Source organism: Sylvia atricapilla, chromosome 7 (assembly GCF_009819655.1).
Source record: "Sylvia atricapilla isolate bSylAtr1 chromosome 7, bSylAtr1.pri, whole genome shotgun sequence".
Taxonomy (NCBI): Eukaryota; Metazoa; Chordata; class Aves; order Passeriformes; family Sylviidae; genus Sylvia; species Sylvia atricapilla.
In genome coordinates this window covers 14,412,646-14,435,759 of record NC_089146.1, presented here as the reverse complement: position 1 = coordinate 14,435,759, position 23,114 = coordinate 14,412,646, and the positions used below count along the sequence as shown (strand labels likewise).

The 23,114-nt window shown below is 41.5% G+C and overlaps 1 protein-coding gene across 2 annotated transcripts in view; it reads left to right on the top strand.

Annotated features, from left to right (window-relative positions):
• ITPRID2 (ITPR interacting domain containing 2) overlaps positions 1 to 23,114 on the top strand; it is a 40,711-nt gene that overhangs the window by 9,518 nt on the left and 8,079 nt on the right. For both annotated transcript variants that reach the window (XM_066322711.1, XM_066322712.1), the window contains 9 exons: positions 893 to 991; positions 1,452 to 1,660; positions 2,467 to 3,161; positions 6,726 to 6,798; positions 12,863 to 12,951; positions 16,567 to 17,787; positions 20,449 to 20,529; positions 20,905 to 21,032; positions 22,002 to 22,152. In XM_066322711.1, coding sequence (XP_066178808.1) covers positions 893 to 991; positions 1,452 to 1,660; positions 2,467 to 3,161; positions 6,726 to 6,798; positions 12,863 to 12,951; positions 16,567 to 17,787; positions 20,449 to 20,529; positions 20,905 to 21,032; positions 22,002 to 22,152 — 2,746 coding nt within the window. The remainder of the gene's footprint in view (positions 1 to 892; positions 992 to 1,451; positions 1,661 to 2,466; positions 3,162 to 6,725; positions 6,799 to 12,862; positions 12,952 to 16,566; positions 17,788 to 20,448; positions 20,530 to 20,904; positions 21,033 to 22,001; positions 22,153 to 23,114) is intronic.

The window sequence follows — 23,114 nt, the reverse complement described above, 5'->3', positions numbered from 1 at the left end:
TTGCCTGTCACAGCAGATGTTTTTTGGGAGCAGGGAAAAAAGGCTTTGAGAGAGGAGAGATGGTTAAGGCTTCTAAATAAAATGTGCTGAAACTAAAACCCCAATGACTTCAGCAAATACTGCACAGCCCCTGTGAAAAGCATCCTCTCCACTCTTCCTGAGCTGGGCTCCATAAATAAATACACACTCATAGGTGAATCCTCTGCTACCTTTGGTTTCTTGGTGGTGGTTCTAGGGAGGGGGACAGTTTGTTCCTCGGAGAGATTAACAATAAAAGTAAGTTTGAACCCAGGGTACCACTTGATGCTCAGGCAGCTTCTCCAGATGCAGGGAAGAAGTAGTTTGGGATTGGGAAAGAGACTGGCCAGCAGTGTGGGCTGGAGCTTGTCTTGCTTCATTTCCCCCTGCCTGGAGCCTCCTCAGTCTCCCCAGGCAGGCTGCAGTCCTGCTCTGGGCGGCAGCGGGGCTGAGCAGGGGACCCGCGGCAGGAGAGGCTGGCCTGGCCTGGAGAGGTGGTCCTGCTGGAAGAGGCAGCCGCCCAGGGCCGGCAGGAAAGGGCAGGGCAAGGACAGCTCACCCAAGGCTGGGCTTCCTCACTGGGGGAGGGTGGGAACACCGAGGGTGGGGCAGCAAGGGCACAGCAGGGTTGGTTTTCTCAGCTCGCATTTGTCTTCAAATTCGTACTGTCTGTGTGTGTTGTCACTGAGGTGGCCCAGGGTTCGCTTTTGTTTTTGCGTTTCAGTAAATGACATGGCTAATAGAAACCAGGTAACGCTGAAGGGGAAAAGAGAAATTCAGCAGTGCTGGCAGGTTAGCTCTCCAGCGAGACAGAGACTCAAGTCCCTGAACAAAAGAGATTTATCACAGGGGTCCTCTCTGTTTGTGTCGACAGCAATGGTGTACTGGCAAAGGACAGGAGGCTGCAGTTCCATCAGAAGGGGAGAAGTATGAACTCTACCGGCTCTGGAAAAAGCAGTGCGACTGTTTCAAGGTAAAAATAATGCTTTAAAGGTCTGTTTCTCAGTTAAATGGACTTGACTTGGTTTATGTGCATTGCTGCATTTAGTAGCTGAGAAGGAAGTTTTCATTTGGTTGCTTGAAAAACTTGTTTGTTTTTTAGTTGTGGTTTTCAGTAAATGCTTACAAACGGACCTAAACATTAAAAATGCCTGAAATTTTAATGGCATTTTAAAATTTGAGCTCTGCAGAATAGGACTGATTTTAGACATTACAGGACTGAATCTGTGATGTGTCTGGGCCAATGAGTCTCAGGATGGGAATGAAAACTTCAGATGCAGATATGTCCGCAACTATTTCCAAAATCAGTCTTAGCTGTAGGAGTCAAAACTTCAATAAACCAAAGTGGTTACTGGGCTGAGTTAGCAGTTTGATAGAAGGAGCTGTATCTTAAAAGGAGACAGGTAGATGGTTAACATCTTTCATTTATCTAGTGTTTCTGAATTGCTGGAGCTTTATGAGGAAGATCCTGAAGAAGTTCTCTATAACCTTGGCTTTGGAAGAGATGAACCAGATATTGCTTCAAAAATTCCAGCGAGATTTTTTAATTCATCATCATTTGCCAGAGGGATAGATATCAAAGTGTTTTTGAATGCCCAAATACAGCGCATGGAAGTGGAAAATCCAAGTTTTGCTTTAACAAGTAAGTATGTTTTTAAAGCACAGTTTATTTATGAGTTTATTAACTATGTAAACAACTCCAAAAGAGGTGTGTATCTAATATTCTGGCAAAACTCTGTTACAGCCTAAAGGCCACATTCCATTCAGAATTCATAAGTCATAATAAAACTCTTGCTTGGTCTTAAATAGGCAAGAGGTGACCACCAGGGTGGTACTCCTTGGGGTGAGGGGAAGGGTTTGTAGTGGGGGAGGGAAATAGAAGGCATCCTGTAAGGTATGCTGCCTTCTGTTTTGTATCATTCTCTTCTCTTACTCTAATCTTCTCTTCTGTTGCAGCTTTAGAGCACTGAAACAAATAGCAATATCCCTCTATTTCTGGTGTTCTTCAGTCCCTGGGTGGGATTTTTTTTTCTGGGTGGCAGTGACCTATTTTTGTTGAAATCTGGGGCAGTATTTCTATTGACGGACAGGAGTACTTTGTTGGATCAGTAATGAGCAGTGCTGAAATGAGGGCATAGCTGTCCTTTTGTAGTTGTAGATGGAGAGAGCAATGCGAGCAGCAGTTCCTTTCTAGCATTTTGTAAATAAACTTGCATTCACACACATATGCCACTTATTTACTTTGGGAGAACTTTGCATGCTGATCTTGTGCATTTAGTAAAGATTCTTTTTTCCATGCTGGGGTATTGCTTTCATGTTACAGGCCTAGGAAGTGTTCATTCAGCCTTAAATGCCCCTGATAAAAGTAGGAGGAGATTTGTGGGGTTGGGCAGAGATTATGATCAAAATTCCCTCTTCAGATATGCCTTGTGCTTTGCTCCTGTGCAGGTCGTTTTCGTCAGATTGAAGTGCTTACTACTGTGGCCAATGCTTTTTCTTCTTTGTATTCTCAAGTCTCTGGGACTCCTTTGCAGAAAATTGGTAGTATGAATTCAGTGTCTTCCAGCAAGGAGGCATCCAGCCCTCCCCCTCTGAACCGCAGCAACACGGCCAGTCGGTTAATGAAGACCTTGTCAAAACTCAATCTGTGTGGCACACAGCAAGCTGATGGCAGCAGCTCCTCAAGTCCTTCTCCTGTTGAAAAAGGGAAAAGTCCAGCTGAACTAGGGAGTGAAGAAAATGATGTTAAAAATGAATCTAAGTTGCCAAAATTTCCTAAAAAGAAAGACTGTCCCTCGTTTTTGGCTACTGTAAGGGAGGAGATAGGCAGCAGTCAGACGAAGACTGCGAATGCCGAGGGACCTGCGCTCCTCCTTGCTTTGGCTGACGGTGCACAGGGGGCTTCTGTGCCTCCAGCAGATGGGCAGGGGGGCAGGTTGGCAAGTGCCCAGGATAGGCCATGTGAAGAACCCGGTCTCTTGGACTCCCCAGGCCTCAGCAGCAGCTCCAGCACCTCTGACAGCAGTGTCCTGACACAGAGACTGTGCACAGCATCGGCAGGTAGAGACCCCTGCGCTCCCCTCCCAAACCCGTCCATAGTGAACCTAATGGTGCAGCAGAAGGACTCCTTTGAGATGGAGGAGGTGAGTGAAGATACATGACTTTCTTTGTGCATACAGTTTACATAACTCCCTGTCTGCCAGCACAGGAATGTTCCCTCCTGTGTAGCTGACAGTGTTTTCTCCAGGAATACTTTAAATTCTCTGAGTGTTGCACTTTCTCAGCAGTTGCACGCAGCTCTAATTGATCCTCTTAATGAACTTGGTGCTGCTGTTGTTCCTAAGTCAGTGGGAAAGTTCTCTCTTTTTTTTTTTTTTTTTTTTTTTTTTTTTTTTTTTTTTTTTTTTATCAAGTTCAGGTGATTGCTATCACTGGCATAACTCCTAGGAAGTTTTCCCTGTGTATGTAAATCTAGGTTAGGCTTTGTATGCAGCAAAACATTGGGTGTTTACTTTTTACTTCACTTAAATTTTTAGCTAAAAATCATTACTTTTGTTACCTAGAAGTAAATTCAGTTTATTAATTGATGTTGATTAAAGATCAGTTTGTGAATAAAGCAAGAGTTTTGCTGCAATGAAACAGAGGAGGGGCTTTCATGAAGCATGAGGTGCTCATCTTGTGCAACCTTTGGTTTTGATAACAATCTGTAAGTTGATTTATTTCTTCTCTGGAAATTGCCACATTGAAAGTCACTGTGACATGACTTTTGGCAGTGGCTTAATTACAAGTTCTGTGCTGGCTGTCTTTTAACATCTTCGTATATGCAGATATCCATTTTTATATTGATAATTGTCCCAAAAGAATTTTAATTCCCTAAGTTTCGCTAAGTGATTTGTTCATTAGGCTAATAAACATGCAGCCTACAAGAACACAATTTTTGTATAGACTTGCAGCTTGAATTGTAAGAACTGTCTCAGAATTCTTAAATTAGTAGATGATTTTGTGGGCACATTTCAATGTGACTGTTGAAAGTTCAGCAGTTTTTTGTCTATGTGAAATAGATATATAAAACAAAGGAAATTGTGATTTCATTGGTGAAATGAAGAAAGCAAGTGAAAAGCCCCAGAATTGTAGTGGATGATGAGGTGATAATTTAGCAGATACTCTGTCTGGTGTCATCATGACAAGCTCTTCTAGATCAACTAGTGTAGCTGAAGGCACTCTTTAAGCAAAAAAAAAGGTAATCAAGCCTCTTGTGGTTCCTGGCACTTGTTTATTCCAGTGTGTCCTACCCCACATGTTGTGTGGCCATCTACTGAACCAGGACAAAGGACTAGCCCAGTTGAGAGGGAAAAAAGAAACCCGGTGTATTTTGATTTATTTCTTTTTCCTGGCTGAGTTTTCAGCCAGATAATTTTCTTGATACAGATTGTTGTGTAGCTACAAAAATGTTTGCATTGGCACAATTGGAAGAGACTGAGCAGCAATGCATTTTGCTCCATATTTCAGAGGAGAAATCCATTTTTGGTACCCTAGGGCAAAACTGAAACAACTAATATATTTTATATACATGTATATACATGTGTATATATTAAGAAAAAGAAGTGGATTTTTCCTTCAGAGTAAGTTGGACTGTAAAGACTGGCGGAATTTGGCGCCAGTGCCATGTGTTTGCAAAGTTCTGGTTGACACACTTTGTGCAGTGGTGCCAGGCATAAACACAGCTGTTTTGGCAAGACAGCATATGATGTGGGATGGGATTGTGGTGACTTTCTTGTTTATGCAATACAGTATATACTTATCAACTGCCTACAGATCCCTGGGAGGGAGGGATTCAGTTTTGCTGAAGACATTTTAGAACAATTCCTGGCAGCCTGATTTTATTTTTGTGCGTCTCTAAGCAGGGTATAATGAACAATAAACTGTATTAGGAACAGTGACAATAACTCCTCCCCATTTCGCTAGCTTGGCTTGGAGTGCATTCTTATGCATAAGAAAGATGACAGATATATCAAGGAAGTTCTTTCCTTGCTTACGAATGCCTTGGAGGTTTGTGTGCCCTTCGGAAGTCTGTGGCTGTGAAGATAGCTAGTGTGGGAGTGAGTCAGGGCAGGATTTCCCCCAAACACCCGCTCCTGAGGTGGCCAATGACAGTCCTGAAGGTCACTCAGCAGCATGAATATTGGCTGAAGGGATGGGGAAGGAGTTTCTGTGTGCCTGAGGAGCTGCACTGTGTTGTGGACACGGTTGGAATGCTGTCTCCCAGTCAAGGACAGGAGGTGGACAGTATTTAAATGAGAAGAGACTTGGCTTTTGGAAGGCTGCAAATTTAGCCGTCAGAAACCAGGAAGTTTAAGAGAATCAAGACTCCTTTCCTGGAAGGCCAGTTTTATTAAAGTGTCTGTAAGATTACTTGCTGTTCTTTGTTTAAAAATAAAAAGCAACTATTTTTTTCCTAATCTTAAATGGTGAGCCTCTTCTATGCTCCGCTGCACTTGGCTGAAATAAGGATTTACCCCTTTGGTACAGCCTTCATCTCCTAAAGGAACAGAAGCCGTCAGGTTTATTGTGCAAAAGTGATGCTGCTCACTTATTAATGGTTCAGGGCAAGTACTCCTCAAAACCCTTTTAACTAAGAAAATGCACTCTTGTGGCTGCTACACACATGATATCAATGCAAATATAACCTCTTCTTTAGCCAAATACTAATTTTGACATATCAACATCAGTATCTTGATTTTTAAGTTGATAAGAAATGGAGATAAATTCATTGCATGATAGTTTTGAAACTGGGCCAGAAAAGCATTAGAGGGAAGGGTTGGGGATAGTTGGACTGGGAGGTTGTGCATGTAGACTTGTGTGATTCATTAGGATTTTTTCTGGATCACACAATAGAGAGAATGTCTTCTAGGTTTTGAACCAAACAAAGGGCTCCCTGTTGAGATTTTAGGCATATTCTTTTAATTGTTTGAACATTTGCCTGAGAACTGCTTTCTTAATAAGACTATGTTTCACAAAGTTATTGAATGAAAAGATTCATTTTTATGTAGTTTTAATTTTCCTAGTTGAAATGTGCATGGATTTGAATACATTATCTTTCTGCACTGGGAGACATAATTATTTCCACGAGAGCTATGTGGTGAAGTCTGTAGTAGGTTCTGGCTGGGTCTGGTCCTTCTGCTGGAGGGTTGGTGGCTGGTAGGAAATAGTTGGTAGGGCAGCAGATGATAGTCTGTATGTGCTGACCTCCTGATGCATTTTTCTAAGTGTATTGTACTTGTTCTTTATATTCAAATGAAGGGCCAAGAGTTCTGACTGGAAAAAGACAGTAGTGTAAAGGTGGTCAGAGGTGTTTTCACACAGTAATTTTAGTGTTTTGTCAAAGAGGAACTGAGAGCTCTGTGTTGTCACAGGATGTGATTTCCAGGTCTTTTTGCGTGCAGTGGGTCACCGGAGCGGAGTCCTGTGCTGTGGGTGGGAGGTGCTGCCCAAGGATCACTGTTCTCCTCCAGGAGCATTGCTGAATGCCTGATGAAAGCTGGTTCAAGGAGATTACAATTTGCTCCTTCCATCAGTATAGGCTGTTCAACTGGAGGAAAAAACCGAAACCTCCTCCTATATGTGCAATGTGTATAGTGTAGGCGTTCTTAAGCACCGGAATATATTCCAGTTGGCCTGACAAAATATTCATCTCCTCTTCCTGATAGATCCAGAGTACAGAGGGGGATCTACCTCATGTTTCAGCTACACACCAGCTAGCAGTGACCAAGTCAAGGAAAGGTGAGTAGACTGCAACTTCTGTGAGACAGCAGACTACTGAGTGTCCTTCCATCTCTGAAAGGCTGAGTTGGATATTTTAAGCTTCTAAAGTTTGTTTTCTCTCTAGAAATAAAAAAGATCTGAGTTTCTTTTCAGCTAAATCACAGAACGTTACTGCAAAGTGGCAACCAAATTACAGGCAAGACAACAGCCCTATAACCTCACTGGCTGTTTTCACTTTTGTACAATTGATGATAGCTCAGATGGCCTGAAATGTTAATTCAGATTGTGTGGGATCTCTTTTCCTCAGTAGATCCTGTAATTTAAGATACCCATTTAAACTGAAATTACATTGTTTTAAACCTAAATTGCATGATACATGCAGCTTTTTCCTGTGCACTACTGCCCTGTCTGCAGGCTGCCTGCACAGAAAACTAGTGTCTCTACACCCACGTGGAAATCATAGTCCCTCACATGAAAAATGCTGTGCCATGGCTGTTGTGGTTCACTTAGTTTGTGCTTTCATCTCAAAGACTTATTTGTGTGTTTTATGGCTTGAGAGGGGGATAAAGCTGATTTTTAAGTTTATTTTGTGATTGACACTTTGCCCAGTATTGGCAAGTGAAGTCCGTTCTCAAGCTGATACATTTCTTTAAAGAGGACTAGAGCTTGTTGCACTTAGGAAGGTGCAACTTAGATGCGATGCAATTTCTTGGTGAAACATGAATAGCATCTCTTGATACTTAAGAGAGGCAGAAGAACCTGTCTGAAGAAACAGAGATCATCTTACTTGCATTTGTGCAAATGAATTGACAATTGTGTGAGCTGTCAGATGAATTGCATTATCGTGGTTGAGAGTGCCTTGGACTAAGTGTGGGAGGGTAATGCCTGGTTATTGGTGATAGCTTGTGCTACTTGTTCATCAGTGTCCTGCACCACACAGCCTGGTGCTCACTAAGCTTCCTGTGCTCCAAACATAGGCCACCGCAGCTGATTTTGAAGTTCATTTCCAGCTGCTCTACATGACTACATGAGAAGAGGTGCAGTCTTTACAGGGCAGGTCTCCTCTTTGCCTGGCCTCTCCGGCTTCAGGGAGAGCTTTTCAGAGAAAACCAACTCAAGGAACCAGGAGCTGCAGTCAGGGAGGAGAAAAAAATAAATTTTTTCATCTTTCCTGCTCCCAGTAATTATTTTACCCTCTTCTTCCACCACACAACAAAGAAAAGTGAGATGGTCCTGTGTGTACTTGCTGAAAGGTACCAATGGTTCTAGCAATGGGGCTTCAGTCTGACAGAAGCAGACTGTGCTGGATCATGTTTCCCAGGCACTAGGTCTCACCTATTTCTGAATACACTTGGCACAGGTTAGTGGTGACACTTTATTATCAGGAGGCATTGCCTGGAGTTTTCTGTGACTTATCTTACAAGGGTATTGATGCCATCACATTTGCTAAAAGTTAGGCTGAAACCAGCATTTTATTTTACTTGGGAGATGCAAAAAATTTAGGGCATTGTTCTGTGTGGATTTTAGTAAAATTGCCAAGAGGGAGAACATTTGATGGAGAACTTACCCAAAACATAAAACCACTGTAGCCAACGTTTGTTTTTGCAAGAGTCCCAAGATGAGATAGATTAGAGGTCTACTTTCTCAGAGAGTGGATGTTCATCAGGTTGGAAGGCATCCAAAATTAATGGTCACTTATTAAAAATGCTGGCCATTGTGTCTGAATGTGAAATGCCACTTTCACTAACAACCTCATGAGGTGGGATCAGCATGAAATTCAACCACAGGTCTTCTGTTGCAATGTGATTTCAGTTGACAATCCCTATACAAACCCACCTTTTTCAGTGCCGTTGTCTCTACTGTGCATAAGCACCCATAAACAAAGGATTTGTTCCAGATGAATGCTTCCCCTGAAGGAATACTTCTGTACTTCTTTTTTTATGGGGTGGTATTTTTGTCCATTAGCAGGGTTGGTTTTCTTTGGTACAGATGATTATAAACCTTGCAGTGTCATTTTACATCTACACAGAGGGCTGTGGATGCTTTCTCTGAAATTTACAACAGCTTGTAAGGCATGTTAAGAGGGCCTTTAATAAGAAGTGAAGTATTCAAATAAAAAAAAAGAGATTCTCTTTCCTACTGAAATAGTCTGGTTGGCTGTTGACTTTTATGGTTGAACACCACAGTCTGCTGTTGCTTAGACTTGCAATTAAAACGTGTTTCTTATTTCAGTTTTTGTAGGAGCACAAGAATGAAAAGCTTCAGCCAGTTTGCAAACACAGCTCTGCTAAATGTTATGTGGTAGAAAGGTTTGTTAGTGCAAAACCAAGATTCTTACTGACATATCATACAGCAGCACCTTCCATTCCAAAATATGCCCCTAAAGCAAGAAAAATACAGGTACAATGCCTAGAGGAAATAGTATTCTTAAGACACGACAGTTTGTGTATGTCTGGTTGTTGGCATCAACATGGTTCTGTGAAATTCTGAGTAGCCACAGACCTGTTTCTTTTAGGGCATCCTACATTGATAGTCAAAAGCAGTTATTGGTTTTGAAAATTTAGTTCTTGAAAGGGGAGAAAGCACATCATCAGCACTTCCTGTCCTTAATATATTATTGTATTTATAGCTCTTTGTGGGTGCAGCTCCACAGGAGATTGGAGATGGGGGAGTGAGAAGAAAACATCTGGAACAGATTTAGTATTTGTGGGAGTCTGTGCTTATCTGTCCAGATGCAAGGAATTCCCCAGGGGCTCAGACAGTTTTTGCAGCAGGGCTCCCTATTGGGCTGGTTTTGTTAGTGCTGGGCTGCAGGGTGTGATCAGTATGCAAAAAAGGGACAGCTGATATTTAATCCCATAATGAAATATTTTATATTTAAGTTGTGAGTATTAATTTGATAATTTTATCTTATAAAATAAAAAGTGCATTAGAGTTTTTCTAATAATGCAGGTACAAGAAACAAATGTTAAGGCTTCATGGACAGTTTCCAGTATTTCTTCTCCTCTTCTGCGTGAGCAGTTGAGTGACACAGAAGAGGTGAGACTGACAGTCCACTGGTAGCTCATTATTATGTTACAATTGATGAGCAAATCATTTCCATGATAGAGATACTCTGAGGAATCTGTTCTCAAGTTTTGTAAACCACAGACTTGTTTCTTCATCATGTGTTCTTTGTTTAGAACATTTTCAGTTTATTTAGTTTATTTATGAACACACATATTTTTGACACATATTCTGTGCCTAAATATACTTAGATTTTTTTAAATATAGTTTAAAACAACAATCCAGGAGGCATTTTAATTTGAGCTCTGTTAAACTGGGATGGGAGTTTGCTTTTTCCTGCTGGTTTTGTTTGTCATGGCTGGTTCCTTCTCCCACACTTTCCTTATTATCCTGCCCCTGGCCTCCTCGCAGAAGGTCAGAAGATTTCCTCTGTAGCTTTGGGTGGCACAGTCAGTGTTGTGCGGTGGTGCCATTTTGCAGAAGGTACAATTGCCTTGCTGGGGTTACACAGGGCAAGGGATGATCCCAGTCTGGCCGCTGTAAACCAACCCTTGGTGCTGAGTTTTCTGCACTCGAGGTGAAGAGAGGAGAGCCCCATCACAAACTACTTCTCTTAAGGTTCTCCTTTGCCGGGAGGCATTTTAATCAAGAGCCAAATCTAACTCTGGCACTTTTTTAGAAGTGTTTTCCTATTTTCCCCTGGTATGCTTGAATCTGAGAGATATCCAGGTACTGTAGAGCAGGCTGTACAGCTGGATCAGCAGCTGTCAAGGAGGGTAGATACCAGTTTGTACCACTATATCCCAGCATACTAGTTGGTATTTCCAGTTTTTACAGAACCAAACCTTCTCATTTCACTACTGGTTCAGTAGATTCCAGTTCTTTTTTTTTTTTTTTTTTTTTACTGTATTTACATCACAGTGGTGTCATGGAGAGCCCTAAGAACTTGCAAAAAATAAAGGCAGATGACTACTCAGAAAACGTGTCTCTTCTGATTTGCTTTAAAATGTTAAAAAAATCCTAGCAGCTCTGTAGCACAGAAAGCAAGGGATGACTTTGTAAAGGAGACGTCTTCTTAGGTGGAACCAAGTTTGAATCTGTTCACATTGTGCCAGTCACTTGCCATGGATAAATGAGGCTGCTGTGAATGACTGCTCTGGGCTGATCCCTTGCCTGGCAGTATCTGTCCTGTAAAGCTGTCAAAGCAAGTGCATAAATAACTGGTGCTATAGAAAATTATCTGAAAGACTGATTTTAACTTTAGTACTGTGTCTCTGAGAAGACCAAGAACTGAATTGAGAAAACATATATAGATGGAATTTTCCTTTCTATAGCTGAACAGGAAATACTGACTGAGAAGGAAATAGAAAGGCAGATCAGTATTCTACTGAGCAGTAATGAAATTCATGTGCATGAAAACAGATGCCAGCCCATGCACTGGTGAATTGCTTTATCTAAACTAGGGGGAGTCGCCTCCCTAAGATAGGCTAAAGCTCCAGTAAAACACCAGTAGTATTTTTTTCTCTTAAATTAAAATTCACCTTATACAAAAAGAGACAGACGGGAGGCCAAAGTGTCTGGCAACAAAAGCAGGTAACTGTTCACTTTGAAGAAGGTAACACCTCCCCCCCAGCCTCAGTTGTGGTGACAAGGTGTTCATGGCATGCTCTTTCTTCTGTATTAGTTGTACTGGGCAGTTAATAAGATCTAGTTCTCAGGGAAGTAATTTCCATTGTCTTTACTGGGAGTTGGGTGGGGATGTCTGTCTTGAGGTAGAAAAGTTGTTTGTCATCGCAGGATATTGTAGCTGCCATGATAACAGAACAGCAGCACAGTTTGAAAGGCACTCCCTAAAAGCTGTGTGACATCACTGATACAGAAGCTTATTGGGCAGTTTGCCTCTACTGGTGTTCACAGACTGTGCAGGCTCTTACTTATTTCCCTGTTAGAAAAATGTTTATCAAAATTAATACTAAAAAAATTTAGTTCTGAAAATCCAATTGTTTCAAAGCAGTTTTCATAATGCATGCTGATGCATTAAGCTGTGAACTTGGATATGATGACATTTAAGTGGGGCAAAATCCTGCATTGAGCCTTCACCTAAGGGTGAAGAGGAGAAGGTGTCAGGGCTCTAGGTGCTACAGCCCACTCTGGTTGCTTCCCACCTCCAATCTTTTATACTTCTGCTGAGACCTAAATGTGAGATAGGGTGGTTGCCCATGCTGGCCTCAGGCTGAGTGAAATGTTTCTGGTGCCATAAGGTAAACCTTGCACTTGGTGGGTGTTTCCTGCGTTCAGTCAGGAACAATATACACGCAATAGAGTAGTGGAGAGATCTCCCTGCTTACAGAGTGCAGTGCTTGCACCAGAGGAAATTACTCCTGGGAAGCACTTAGGGTTTTAGAGCCTCTTTAGGCTATTTTAATGCTTACCTAATGTGAGCAGAAAGGAACCAGCAGGAGGATCTTATCTCTCACGTATAAAATGAGCACTGGGAATGTGCTTTGGCAGATTGCCCATTGATGTGTAAGGGGTGTTCTGCGTTTGTCTGCTAAACCAGCAGAGGACCCTGTCCAGCAGTTGGAGTCCTCCACTGGAGTGGCGCTCTGCCGTGTGCCGCTGTCCCTTCGGGTATATGGGGTGGTGTAGGGAGGTAGGAAATCAGTGATCTTCAGTATCTCCATGATCAGGAGAGGTGTCAAATCCATACTTTTCAACACAAAAGGAACTCTTCCACTGCCTGCATGTGAATTAGTCAGTGAGCAGTTTTGTGAAAGGAAAACTCCAACAGTGGCAATATCTGCAGAGTTTTTTTTCCACAGCACAGGAAGGAAAAATGTAAAAATGGTTTCTCTTCCACTGCTACTTAAAGTTTCACAACTAGGGCTTTGGATGAGGGAGATTTTGCTTGAATCAAACAAGTTTCTGTTTTGTTCAAAGTGGAACTTGAAAAGCAATTGTAATACTCACTTAACATTACTTTGATGTAAAAGGAAAGCTTGTATTGTATGTGATTAGTCTTGAAAGGCTGTGATTTGTAAAGCCATTACGGTTGGGTTTTGGTTGCTTTAAACAGATCAGCTGCTACGGACAGCAAGTCAGCACTCTGACAGCAGTGGCTTCGCTGAGGACTCTACAGATTGTTCTCCATTCAATCAGCTTCAGGTAAGGTTCTCATCCTGTGGTTGAAATGCTCCTGGTTTGTGTGAAGCAGTCGCGGAGGGTAGGAGGGATGCTGATGTTTGACTGCTACTGTGACCGTCAGTCTAGACCCTATAAAATCATAATTTTCAGAGCTGGACCTGCTGAGGCCCTTAGAGAACTGTGTTCCAATTGAAAGCCTTTCTGGTCGGTTAGTCTGGGTATACTTGGGATTGGAATAAAGTCTAAGTTCAATATGTTCTGTTTGCTGTTTCTGGTGTATCTTTTCTCACTGTCTGGTAGTCAATTCCTCTCAGTAGTGGGTAGATTAAGGTTTTGAAAAATAAAAGTTATTCTGCTGATCATTTCTCCTTTTTATAATTTTTGCCTTCCCTCTCTCTTTGTTCTTCTCTCTCCCACCCCTGCATTTTTTTCTTTTCTTTCTTTTTTTTTTTTTTTTTTTTATTAACAACTGGCGGAAAATGAAAACAATTTCACACTAGCTTTACTGTGAAGAGAGACTAATTTTAGTTGATCTTGCACTCCATGCTCTTTTCTTGTTCCAGTTCCTTTGATCTTGGTCCCAGAAGTTGCTGTGATGCTGACCAGAGACTTCATCTCTTAGGGAAAATTTCTGTTCCAGCCTGGAGTTTAAGTGTCTGCTCAATACACATGCTTGCACTGCATTGTATCTGATATTTTGGAGAGCTGTTCTCCTGGTTCTCCTAAAACATTCACAGAGTGGTAGCTGTGATTTGATTGGCCTGTCAGTCAGTCAGAGAAAAGCCTTGAGTTGGATCCTATCCTCAAGGGCAGCCGTTCCTGGCACCTAGACCAAAGGAATAGATGGGATTCTGGGCACCTCCAGCAATTTCATTTCTGTGAAAAATGAGGTTCACTTTCTTAGAAAAATTTATAAGTTTAATAGAAAAATAAAAAATAGACAATTAGGAGACAGAAAAGCAAGTTTCCAGCTGGGGTGCCTCATCAGAAAGCACACCCACTCCTTCAAATTTCTTGGTTTTAAGGATTAAGCTTTTACATACGCATTTTCAAACATTCCTTTGAGTTCAAATGTTCCCTTGGTTTTTTGCCCCCCTTCCCTCGAAACTTGCCCCATTGTACCAATTTAACATTTTATTAGATAAAGTCCCTGTTAGCTCCTGGTAGTCTTTCTGATACCAGGAGATCAATGAATTCCATCTTGTGGCTTTTGTTCCACCGCTGTCTCAGTCTAATCAATTCAGGAATGTACTAGGATTCTCTCTCCATATCTTCTGGTGAGGGTTTGATTCAGTGTGATCAACTGCTTTGACTGGTTTTAAAGGTTACAAAAAGTCTTACAACTCAAAAAGAAAGCATACATTCATCACATTACTAAGACTGTTAGTAATAAAAGAAAATACAGTAAAACTTTCTACATTATACATGTAGCATTCATTTTAATATTTGCAAAGAGCCAACTATACAATATGCATTTATAACATTTCTATAGCTTGTATCTGCTGGACTGTTTCTTATGCTACCATATGTTTCTCCTTCTCCAGGCATTTTAAAAGCTGTTGGGCAGTTACTAGGAAGAGTTTTCCACTCTATACATCCATCAATGTAGCTTTTTCATTTTGGTACTGAAATTCTGGGTTTTCCAATTTAGTAGTTCTTCAACTGAGTATCAAACTAAAAGCCAAGACAGTTAGTCTTTGTCTCCCTTAAACATCAACTTAATGCTTTCCAAGAGGAAGAGAGGGAGTAATAATGAATAAGGGGGAAAATGATCCTGAGTCCCTGCAAAGAGCATAAGCACCTGACATGTTCAGCTCTCTACAGGGCTGTGAATGCACTGAATGTGACAGCATGTTAGAAGGAGACTTGGAGGCGAGTTGGTCACTCCTGATCTTTATGTTGGTTGCAACCTAATTAAGGGCCCACTAAAAATATGTTGCAGCTAAGTACCCCTTCACTGGAATGTTGCTGGAGTTTATCTGTGCTGGCTGTGAAGGGAAGAGATTTTTCTGTTTTCTATTGTGCTGTTTTGAAAAGGTGTATTGAGACTGCACGAGGTCTGTGCCATGGAGTTGCTAGGCTCTCCTCTGCCGCCTTCACTCCTTTATTCAGACCAAGTGCTGAGCTGAATTCAGAAAACATGGGTGAATGATGCAGCTAGGGGAAATGAGAACTTGGCAGCTAGTGAAGAGAACCCCTGAAAAGATGAAGGGGATACAGAGGAGTATATATGTTTCTTAAAAGTATGGTAATTTAGTGCCATCTACTGTTAAATTATTGACTCTAGCACCCATAGCCTTCCTCTGCAACTCAGGAGACAACTCAAAATTTGAACTACGTTGCCTTTCACCTCTAACTTCCAAAATTAAGATTTCTGAGGGAGATTTTGACATTGAGATAGGGTATTCTGCAGGGAGGGTTTGTGTTGCTAAAGAAGTCAGAATTCTCCAAGTTCTCATAGTTGAACAATGTGATGGAGGATTAGGACACAGATAGACACACAGGTAGCCCACGTGATTTCACCTAGACATTATAATCTTTTGTTCATTTAGTACCTTTAACTTGAAAAACATCTGAACCTGCACATTCTTTCACAATAACTTGTTTGCCAGTAAGTGCAGTGTTAGGTGTGTGCTTGTGAAGATGACCTTCATGGCTGAAAACCTCTTGATAGTGGGAGAAGGAACTATTGCCTGACAAACATCATAGGTAATCTCTTTAGAAGGAACTAATAATTAATATTCTAATGGCAGCGAGAGCTGCAGAAAGTAGAGATGGGAAAATTTCTAGTTCATACATCAGCTATGGTAAACTTTCAAGAGTGTACTTTGTACCACATACTCTTAGGGAAGTGTCTTGTCAACTTATAAATACAGCTTTCAGTCAGGCCAGCTTCAAGAATATGCTTTGCAACTAATAGATCTCTTCTTTTTTCCTTTCCCTTAGATGCTTTTCCTGCTATTTGTTACCTGTTAAATTAGCAACTCCCTCATTTATTTGCTCCGGTTTAAACTGTGATTTAGACTGAAAAGGGGAAGAAGTATCTGGAGAAAGGAGATGAACATCCTAATGTGATATTTTCAGTCTTCAGCAATGCTTTAATGAAACAGGCTGAGTTTATGGGCAGACTGACTTTCCCATTCTTGGTGTTGTCTTGTAACACAGTTTCACTACAGTCTGCAGTTCTTCTCACTTCCCTGTATACGTTTCCTAATGCTACCCTTCATTTCAGTGTTGTGAACTTTTTTAAATGGGAAATGATTTGTACCATGACCTAGCTGTCTGTTTGTCATCACTACCTAAAATACTAGCATTTTATTCTTTTTGCTCTTACTCTTTTGCCACTTCTATTCTTCTTACAATATTTATTGTCAAATCAAAGGAATGTGTGAAGAATTTTCTCTTTAGAAAAATAAAAATTTCCTTTTGATGCCATAATTCATTATACTCTTAGTGTTTCTGATATCATAGTTTCTTTGTTCTCCTTCACTCTTTTTCTTTCACAGTAAGTGCATTACTCTTTCTGCTCCCCACCCCAATACCCAATGAAGGTGTCCTTGGACTCTTTGACTCCTGGGAAGGCAGTAGTTGAGTCTCCAGTACATTCACTGCTTTGCTGTCTCATATCTTTCCTAGGTTCAGGAGTCTTTGCAGGGCATGGGGAGCAGCGCTGACAGCTGTGACAGTGAAACAACTGTGACGTCGCACAGTGAGGAACAGAAGACACCAATAGCCAAGGAACTGCCATGTTTTGAGAAGTTTGAGGAGGAGGAGGAAGATGAGGATGAGGAGGATTATGACGATGATGAAGAGGATATTATCTCTCAAGTAGAGAGACGAAAGGTAGGGGCATCTTCTGATAGCAGAAGGAGAGAAGACAGAAAAATTAGTGACTGTAAAACTGAACAAAATCAAGGACAAGAAAGCAAGTCATCTCATATATCAGAGACAGTCCAAGGAGAGGTCAGCTTTAAAGAGGAAGACATTTCCAGTGAGCAAAGAGAATCAAACCTGCTGGAGGAAGGCAGTGTGTTTGAGTTTCCTCAGTATCACACACACCATATCCTCAAGTCGATGCAATCTCTGGAAGGTGGTGGCTCCTCCACATCATCTGTGGACAGAGTCCAGGTTGCCTTGCAAAGAGCTGAGATGAGGATTATCAGCTCATCTGACTCCAAGGCGAGGTGCACTCTGCTTAAGTCAAAAGATCTTCTGAGGAAGCAGAGACTCTGGTTTGCTGAGCCGGGTTATCCTCTAAGGCGGTCTCAGTCTCTCCCAACTGCATTGCTGAATCCAGTGAAAGTGGTGTCCTCTGTGAATGTTCAGTTAACTCCGGGAAAAGAGACTCTCTGCAGTCCTCCTTCTTTCACCTACAAGTACACACAAGTAGAGGAGGACAAGAAAGCAGCATCTGAGAATGACAGAAGTGAGGATGAGGCAGCCTCCAGCCATCCTGTGTGCAAATCCACACTGTTTATTGCACCTTCATCCTCCAAGAAGGAGGTGCCCCAGGCTGGGCCCAGCAGGCAGCCTGAGGAGCTCAGTCCCACCAGGGTACAGAGCTGCCCCCTGCACACGCCAGCAGCCATGTCCCAGTCCACGTGCTCCCTCCATTCCCTCCCCACAGAGTGGCAGGACAGGCCTCTGTGCGAGCACATGAGGACGCTCAGCACCCACAGTGTCCCAAGCATCTCCAGCTCGTCCTTCAGTGCCATGCTTTCCCCCTTCAGCTGTCCCTTCCTCCCAAGGCATGGAGTTCCTCATCGTCCTCTTGCCATGAACCCACCCTCCACGGTGGAGATGCAGCTACGCAGGGTCCTACATGACATCAGAAACTCTCTGCAGAACCTCTCGCAGGTAAGAGAAAGCCAAGTTTTGCCCCTGGACAAAGGGACTCCTTATTTTATCCCTACCAAACCAAGGTGATAACCTGAATATTCCTTTGTGTAGTTCAACAGATCAGAAAAATACCCCATATTTTGTTCAGGTCTGATTTGCTACTGTTTTAGGAGCTTCTATTTAAAGAGCTGAGTTTAAAGTATTCAAAGGTGGGAGTTTTAGTTTAGATATTAGGAAAAAGTTTTTCACCCAGAGGTTGATTGGGCACTGGAACAGGCTCCCCAGGGAAGTCACAGCACCAGGCCTGATGGAGTTTAAGCAGCATTTGGATAATGGTCTCAGGGACATGGTGTGACTCTTGGGGTTGTCCTGTGCCAAGGCCAGGAGCTGGACTTTGATGACCCTTGTGGGTCACTTCCAAGTCAGTATATTCCATGATTCTATGGTCATCTTTTCAATGCTCCACTTTTTTTGCATTTAATGTTTTCTTGTTGCAGTTGACCCAGACTGATTTTTTTTCCACTATTTTTTATTTTTTAGCTTTTATGGATATTCTTGGATGGAAGGGAGGAACAGTGTGCTCTTTATCAGCTATTATTTTATTTTAAGATGAGAATCATTGGTTTTAGATTTAAAAATGGGTGTTTATAGAATCACAGAATGGTCTGGTCAATCCTTTGATTTCTCTTCTGTTTGACATACTTTTCACCCAGCTGTTAAAAATGTATTTTTTTCCTTACAAGTCACAAAGCTTCAATAATGATGTCAGTGATTGATCTCTCTGGGTTTCTGTGCTTTTTTGTGCCAATCTTTTTCACTTGCAACTCTTGAGCTAGCCAACATATTCTTGATACCATCAGTCTTTTATTAAAACCTGATTTTGTCAGAGCATGTGAAATTTTGTCCATCTCATCACTCAGAGAAAAAATGCTTGAGAATGCAAACATGTAAATTTTACCAATTCCTGCTGCACCTTCTGCTCCTCCTCTCCTGATTGCCAGCTGTTCCTCCCCTGCCATCCTGGTTTTGCTGTTTTCTTAGGTAGTGATTCAACTTAGGATCCTGCAAGCTCCTGCAGGAGGCTGTGTGGGCAAAGCAGTTACAGACTCTGCTTATTTGTGTATGAATAGGTGAATACTATTCAGTTGTAGACCGAAAACTTCTGTGCATTTAACCCAAGAGCAAACATGCACCTGGCTGCACCATATTGCAGATGGGAGGCTGTAGTGGGTTTTTGGGCCCTGTTATTTTAATAATTTTGCCACTTGTCAAAAGTTAGAGGTGAGTCCAGTCTTCCTTTGGTTCTGTCAGCTAGCCCTGCTTCTCAGAGCAAGATTTGGTGCTGTGGCCAGCTCTGCAGCAGAGAGCTGTGTTTTAAGTCAACCATTGCTCAAGGTGGTGCTCATGGTGTGCCTGGGACAAAGTCTTGGCAGAACTTAACCTTCTGTAGAGAATTCTCCCATGTGTACCAACTGCAGCCTTGATCTGTGTAAATGTGCTCAGTTCTTCTACCACACACACCGTGCTAACTAAAACTGCTGAAAAGGAAACCTCAGTATTACATCCAGAATTCAAGCTCGTTCAGTCAAAAACACAAATAAAAAGGCCATTGGAGGGGATAATAACATTTAGCCCACTTGTTCTGCTCCCAGCATATTTTGTTTAACCTAGTTTCATTTTGGGGCCTTGGTCCTTCTCACAGCAGAGATTGGTATGAAGATGTATTCCCTGTTTTTTCCTACAGTAGAGATGGCTTTTGGCTCATAGCATACTCAATGGCTAAAGAAAAAGTTGAGATGTTTAAATATATGATTCTGATTTTAAGGAGTAAGGAGTAGATAGCTTGCTGATAGAACAGGGAACAGAGAAAGCTGGCAGGAAAATAAATCCATCCCCTTGATGTGATCATGTTGGAGCAAAACTTCTCTATATGAATGAACATGCTTCAGATTTTCCATGGCATATCAATAGTCCTTTGAATTGTTTCAAAATTATGTTGGACAAGCTGTCTTTTTCATGTTTGAGAAGGTAAACATTTTTGCTGTTTCTGCTGTTCTTTGTTGTCCTGTGTCTGTACATGTAATAAACCCCCGGATTTTATCTTTTTGCTCCATATGTTGTTGCAACATGCAAATACAAATTTTTCAGCAATCTTGTTTTCACGAGAGGTCATTAGCAAGCTGTGGTCTTTGGATGTAGGCAACGAAGTGAGATTAAAAACCAAAATGAACAAAAATTCCCCAAACTAAGAACTGAAGAAAATCCCATGACAAATTTGACTATAATCACAATTTCAGACTGGGACACAGTTTAATTTGCTCAGTTCTGGGTTTGGAATTGCTCTTTTTATCATTAGCTGAGACAATTGACACTACTAAGTTTTCAAGCATCAAATGCTTTGTGCTGAAAAAGTTAGTTTTTATTTCTGCTCACTGTGTCAGACAGGATTAATTTGGCTTTTCACCAGCAGCACACTTGCATTGGTGAGCTTTGGTACACGTGTCAGTTAAGAAGTGGTGCTGCCATTTGGTAAGGTGGTCTGTTTGTAACACAGTGTTTCCATGGATTGCAGAAATCTCGATGCCAGAAAGGTTGTGTTTTAACAGTGGCTGCTTTTGGAGTGTCTGTGCATTTGAGAGATTGCCATTCCCATTTCAAACTGTTTGTTTCTTCCCCCAGTACCCAGTGATGAGGGGTCAGGATCTTTCAGCTGCCACTGGTTACACTACTCAGAGATCATCCATTCTACCTCTCTACGAAGTAAGTGACCCTGTTTATGGAGTGGTACTGAGTCAAAATAAAATACAAAGAAACATCCTGAATGCATCACAGATTGTGTAGTAGTTGGGTAGTTTGGGTAGTTCCTTGTCTTTGTTCTCAAGAGAGAGCTTCCTGCAAATAATGTTAAAAATGAATTAATCTAAATGCACTTTCATGTGTTTACTTGTACGATACAGCTGAAAATGCTGTTTTCTTGAGTCATTGTGAAGGCACAACATGCAGCTTCCATCATATGCCGAAGTTGCTGAGGTGCTGTTAACTCAAAAGCTCATCTGAGCACAGGTGGTTACAGGATCCAAACTTACTTTTATTCATTTTCACATGTAATTCGTTACTATATTTTTATTTCCCCAGAATACTTTCCAGGAGCTACAAGTGGTGAGGAGAAATCTAAATTTATTCAGAACCCAAATGATGGATTTGGAATTGACTATGTTGCGTCAACAGACCACAGTTTATCAGCATATGACAGAGGAGGAAAGGTAAAATGATACTTTTTAAAAAACAAAAAAAGAGAGCATACTCTGGCATATCAGAAGATGTGTTACTGCCCTTGAAATCAGCAAGAAATCTATTAGTTTCAATTTGAACAGGGTTGGAGATGAGTTTTTGCCAAAATCTTATTTACTCTTTTCTTTATACTAGAGTTTTTTACTCTTTCTTCCAATCCCTGTTTCTCACTAATTATTTTTTTTCTGCATCCTTTTTTCAAAGCGATTCTACAGCTGCAGATTTTAAGGGCTGTTATCATAGGATACTTGAACATAGGATATTGCAGGGGAGAAAGTCTTAAAGATTTGATTTTAGACTACTCCCATTTTTGTAGGTGTAAATAAAGAATGAGCACTGTAGCATTCAGATGCTTTTCCAACTTTCAGTGGCTACTCAGCAGACTACAGATGGCATTCATATTCTGGCTCCATGTGGTTGTGTAGCAGCAGATCTAGAACAATTTTTAAAACTGGTTATATATTTAGTTTAGTTGAATCAGCTCTTGGCCTATCACTTTAAAAGTAAACATGTTTGAAATCAGTTGGCTGCCTTAGACAGTGGCTTCCTGGCCAAAATGTAGCTGTGAGTGCTGGGGAATCTATAAGCACACAGAAGTAACATGTGATTACTGCATTACTCTGTGGTGCTTGTTCTTAGCAGTTTTAAATTGCATTTAATTAGATATATGTAGAAATACTGATTTCTTCTGCATTTAAACTATAATTTTTGGAAAATATTCTGTGGTACACTATGTTGTTTTGTTTTTTCTGTGGACTGATACGTATTTTCTATAAATGGAAAGACTTCTGTGCTGTATAGGCGTTCAGCTAACTTTTCTGTGTTCGAGTTTGAATTCCCTCGTATGAAGTGCTTTACTTGTGGCACTGTGCTGCTCAGTCACCTCTTTGCAGCTGGGTGCAGTGAATGCTTTTGTTCTTTCTGTGATGGCCTCACCACAGATTCGAAGCTGATCAGCTGCAGAGCCTGAGGAAGTCTGTCCGCATGGAGCTCCAGGAGCTGGAGATGCAGCTGGAGGAACGCCTGCTTGCCTTGGAAGACCAGCTCAGAAGTCTGCACATGTCTTCACCTTACAGACCTCAGACACACATAGTGAGTACTAGTTCTGCAACAGCATTATCTGTTTTCTCAATGTCATGTTCGTCACAGAATCATAGAATGGTTTGGGTTGGAAGGGACCTTTAAAGATCGATCATCTAGTCCAACCCCCCTGCAATGGACAGGGACAAGTAATAATTCATAACTGTTAAAACTCTTGGAGTGGGAGGGAATCTTGGGAATCTAATGATGCCGTGTGTATTATCAGGGTTAATATTTTCTCATTTTCAGTCAGTATTTCATCTTGGGGAAAAGGTGTGTGACTTTCTTGATGTTAATACATATCAATACAAACCTTGTGGGCTTTTAGGGCTGAGAAAGGCAGATCTCTTCTGTCAGTGCTTTCTTCTTTTTCCTCTTCATGACCCTGAGTTTTCACAGTTTTGGTAGCTAGGGCTTATGTCTAAAATCCTTGGAGGATGGTGATGGGCTTTCTGGAGTTCTCCTAAACTGATTTTTTTGAGAGATGAAGGCAGAGAGATGAGGCATTCACAGTGTTTCTCTCCCAAGAAACAGTGTGTTTTCTGTCTAGCTCTGCCAATCAATGGGAGGGGGAAAAAACCAAAACCAAAAAACAACATCCCCCCACCCCAAATCACCAAAAAAAAAAAAAGGGGGGGGGGAACCCCACTGTCTTGAGTTTTTTCCTCCATTGCCTTTTGTAGCTCTTTCAGACAAACATGGCTCCCTGACAAACAGTGGGAGAAGCTCTGCTCCCACAAGCAGCCTCCAAAAGCACAAGAAGGGGGATAAAAGGCATTTGTCTGCGTTTATTGGTGACATGGCAACATACTTATTTTTCACTCAGCAGACAACTGTTCCTGTCTTTTTCTGTCGCAATTCTGTCATCAGCCAAACAAAAGAAGCCCACACAAAAAGTATTATATGTTCTTCCTGGGTTTCATTTCTCTTTCTTAGCCAATCCTCTTCTGCAGAAGCAGAACAGGCACAGGCCA